This window comes from Scomber scombrus, chromosome 9 (assembly GCF_963691925.1).
Source record: "Scomber scombrus chromosome 9, fScoSco1.1, whole genome shotgun sequence".
Lineage (NCBI taxonomy): Eukaryota > Metazoa > Chordata > Actinopteri > Scombriformes > Scombridae > Scomber > Scomber scombrus.
In genome coordinates this window covers 24,889,050-24,892,699 of record NC_084978.1, presented here as the reverse complement: position 1 = coordinate 24,892,699, position 3,650 = coordinate 24,889,050, and the positions used below count along the sequence as shown (strand labels likewise).

The 3,650-nt window shown below is 44.4% G+C and overlaps 1 protein-coding gene across 1 annotated transcript; it reads right to left on the bottom strand.

Annotated features, from left to right (window-relative positions):
- Positions 1-2,496: 2,496 nt before the first annotated feature.
- Positions 2,497-3,288, bottom strand: LOC133985943 (transmembrane protein 271-like). The gene has a single exon (XM_062425695.1). The coding sequence runs from the start codon at positions 3,286-3,288 to the stop codon at positions 2,497-2,499; it is 792 nt and encodes a 263-aa protein (XP_062281679.1).
- Positions 3,289-3,650: the final 362 nt, after the last annotated feature.

Here is a 3,650-nt window from a genome sequence, read left to right as displayed (position 1 = left end):
CATGTATAAGCAGAACTTTCCTGTGGTAGCCTATAGAAGTGGAGCTAATTTATCTGCTGTATATACAGGAGGGAGTGGGTCACATAATGAATCTAGAGGGCCTGTAAAGTCTAAGAAAAAAAAAGGTTTGTAAGCAGATTAAACATAAAAACAGACACATCAGACCACCTGAAACATCCCCAGATCAGCTAGCTCATTAAGCCTGATGTGATACTGCTGACTGAGTGTCTTTGGTGCAGGTTAAAGAGTTGCTGCTGGCGAGGACACACACCTTATTTGAGCTCCTGGGTCTGATCTTTTCTTTCCTGAAAGAGTCTGAACCTTAAAATGTTCTGCTCTGCTTTTCTTTCAGTGTACGCTGCTGGTGCACCACCTCAGCAGGTGAATTTTACAGAGACCTTACTGTTAGCTTTGGTCTTTGGAAACCCCTCCATGAAACTTTTAGGACACCGGCTCCCTGAAGAAGGCTTTTGTTCTCTGGTCGGCTGGTGAGTTAATCTTAGATTGGAGCTGTGTTTTTTTTTACAAGCAGGAAACCTTAAGAGGAAGAGAACAGTGCTTTTTTTCATTTCTTTTTTTTAACCATATCCTGTATATTCAGTTCTGGCACACAAAGCCCAACCTAAGTAAAGTGAGCAAGTGGAAAGCATCATCACATGGTTTTAAAAGGATAAAAGGAGGATTATTACATTGAGCCAGTAAAGTACTTCTTTAAGTTTTTCTGTCAAAATGCCCTTAGAGACACATTTGGCTACAGATGCTCATTTTAGGTTTTTAATTAGAGTAAAAAAGACAGTTTCAATTAGATTTACCGCAGAGCAGTGATCTTAAGGTGGGCGCCTAATGGTGACAGCCAAATCTACATCTTTTTTTTTTCTCTGTCACTGCTCTAACTGTTCAGTGAAATTAGAAACAGTGATGCTGAAAATATTTTTATGTTGCGGGGAAACATGAAGAGGATCCTCAGTGAGAGATGATGTGGTTATTAGTGTGTGGTGAAGTTAATAAATTATTTCAGGTCACATCAAATGGGACAATATGAGAAGCAGCGCTGCACAGTTTGAATCTTTTAAATTGGAAACAGTGCAGGACCACCTTCAGTCAGTATCATATCTGGATGCCTGGCCCTTCTGGGGGTGCCTTAAAAAAAGGACCCCGAAAATTGGAGGTTTTGGATCATCCCCCACATGTTTCTTTACAGCAAAGAAGTTCAGACTCCTCTAATACCAGCCACATCCATTATCATTAATTATAATCAGACCAGTTTAAAGAAACAGTTGTACTAGCTTATTTTTTTATCTGTTATGAAATATTATAAAACTGTACTTTAAAGCAGTGCTCTGCTAATTTTTCACACTAAGTTGAGTTTACTTGTCACAAAGAGTACTGCACTGTCTGGGAGCAAAGGTCAATAATGTCCTCTGTTGCTTCAAAATGTAAGAAAATGTCCCCGATGATGTCATCAGGGTTATCTCATCTTAAATTTGGAGATTTTAAAAAATCTAATAACAATAAATAAATAAATAAAATATAACAGAGAGCGTGCGTTACAAACTGAGAGTGTGGAATTTGATAGACATGGGTGTTTACCAGGCAAAGAGGGTCTAATGAAAGGTGCCGCGAAATTGCATCATGGGAAATGTAGTATCCAGTATTTTTTGGAGCTCGATTCATAAAAGAGAATAAAAGTCGGGATATTTTGGCGTAAACTGCTTCAATTTTGACAATTCCTTTTAGGAATATGTATCTTTAGAGTCCCCCAACTTTATGAAAGTGCAATAATAAATCACTGGAGTGCTCCTTTAAAGTGGACAACACACACAGTGATGCTGAGCCCTTTCAAGTCTGTTTTTTTTAATCAACATTATGGCATGATGGTGATGTGCTCCAGATATGGATTAGAAAATAAGTGCTTATATAGCAGGCTTGGACTGGTTCTTGATTATTCTGAAAATAAAAATGGCAAATTGATGAAGTGCACAGAAGCAATCACCCTCAGCACTCAGGAGAAGCTGGTTGAACGCGTGGAAATGAAGTTTAGACTGAACACACCATCACCGGGATTTCCCCACAGCTATACTAGCAGCAGCTTCATGAAGTCAGATGAGGTTAAATACACTTTTTATTCACAAGTAAAAATGTTAACAGCAAACATTCAAAACACAAACTCTGCATTTGTTATACTAGCAAGCTGTTGCGTTTATGGGCCTTGATCTGGCTGCGCTGTCTGGGCCTGTTGATCATCTACATCAGTCTGAACTGGTGATGTACGATATAGAAGCTACCGGGCAGATGTAAGAAAAGATCAGAATGAAAAGCAATCAGGTCAAATAAAATCCACTGCTGCCGTCCTCCTGTGTAACTTACTGGTTTTTGTTGAGGAGGGGGGGTGGGGGGTGTTGGAGAAAGAAGAGGAGGTGAGGTGTGGGGATTGTTTTAAGCACAAAGTCATTGATTGTCACAGCAGAGGAAAGCGCTGCTGGGGCTCCAGAGCGGCTATGTGTTGCATGCCTCAGCGGGGAAGATGTCTTCGTATGCAGGCGGTAGTTCACTGGGGAGCGGGTAGGAGAAAGGGAAGCAATGATTGAGCTCCGGGTCCGTGGGCGAGTATCCCGGCAGCTCGATGGAAGGGTGTCCCCCGCACTGCACTTCTGCACCTGTCTCGTCAAACACATTAAAAACACCCAAATTGATGTAAGACACCGGCTGGAAATCCACCGAGGAGCAGTCCCGCTCCTCTCTGAAGATGATCGCCCTGGCTCTCTGCCTCTGAGACTGTCTGCTCCTAGAAAACTGCTCTGTTTTGTACCTTTTGATGATCACCAGGTTGATGAGCCCGAGGAGGCACTCCAAGGTGCTGAGAACAGTGGAGATGACCAGACTCCGCTGGTAATCCCTCAGCTGCTCGCAGGCAGGGTTCACAACCACAGAGTTGAAGCAGTAATGGGAATATTTCCTCTCCACCAGAGAAGCCGTGTCCCCGTCCACCACAGCGCCGGAGAAGGCGGTGAGGACTCCCAACAAGAAGACAACAACACCGAGGAGAAAGAAATTCCTGCAGCCGGGCTTTTCCATGCAACAGAGCAGAGCGGTGCCCAGCAGGACTTGCCCGATTCCCACAAATAGCCCGGAGTAGAAAGCTCCGGCCGCGGCGCCGAGGTGGAAATGCGCTCTGACCGTAGATCCCAGAGAGACGCATCTTAATCCAACGACAACTTCGCTCAGGGCGCACACGAAGAGGAGGGTGCTGGAGAAGACGGTGCACAGTCCTTTCCCACTCAACTTCATTATATTCCACCTCTGCCGCTCTCGATCTCTTTCCCCCCTTCTTCATCCTCCTTCGTCCTCTCCTCCGTCTCCTCTGGAAGCACTCTCACATTGGGACATCATCTGCCGGTGAGTCCTCCGGTTCAGAGCGGGCGATCCGCGCCGCTGTGGCGTCTCTCTCGCATTCCAGCCGCTTTACCAGGAATATATAAATAATTAATGCCGTGAACGCGTTCCTTTTTTTTTTTTTTTTGCACTTATCGATAATCCATAAGAAGCCAATGATCACTTTACCCCCCAGATCACCTAACCGCCCATCAGCAGCAGCAGACTCCTAAAGCACTCTCCCTACCAAAAGTTTTCCCCTCCCTCCCTCTCTCTCT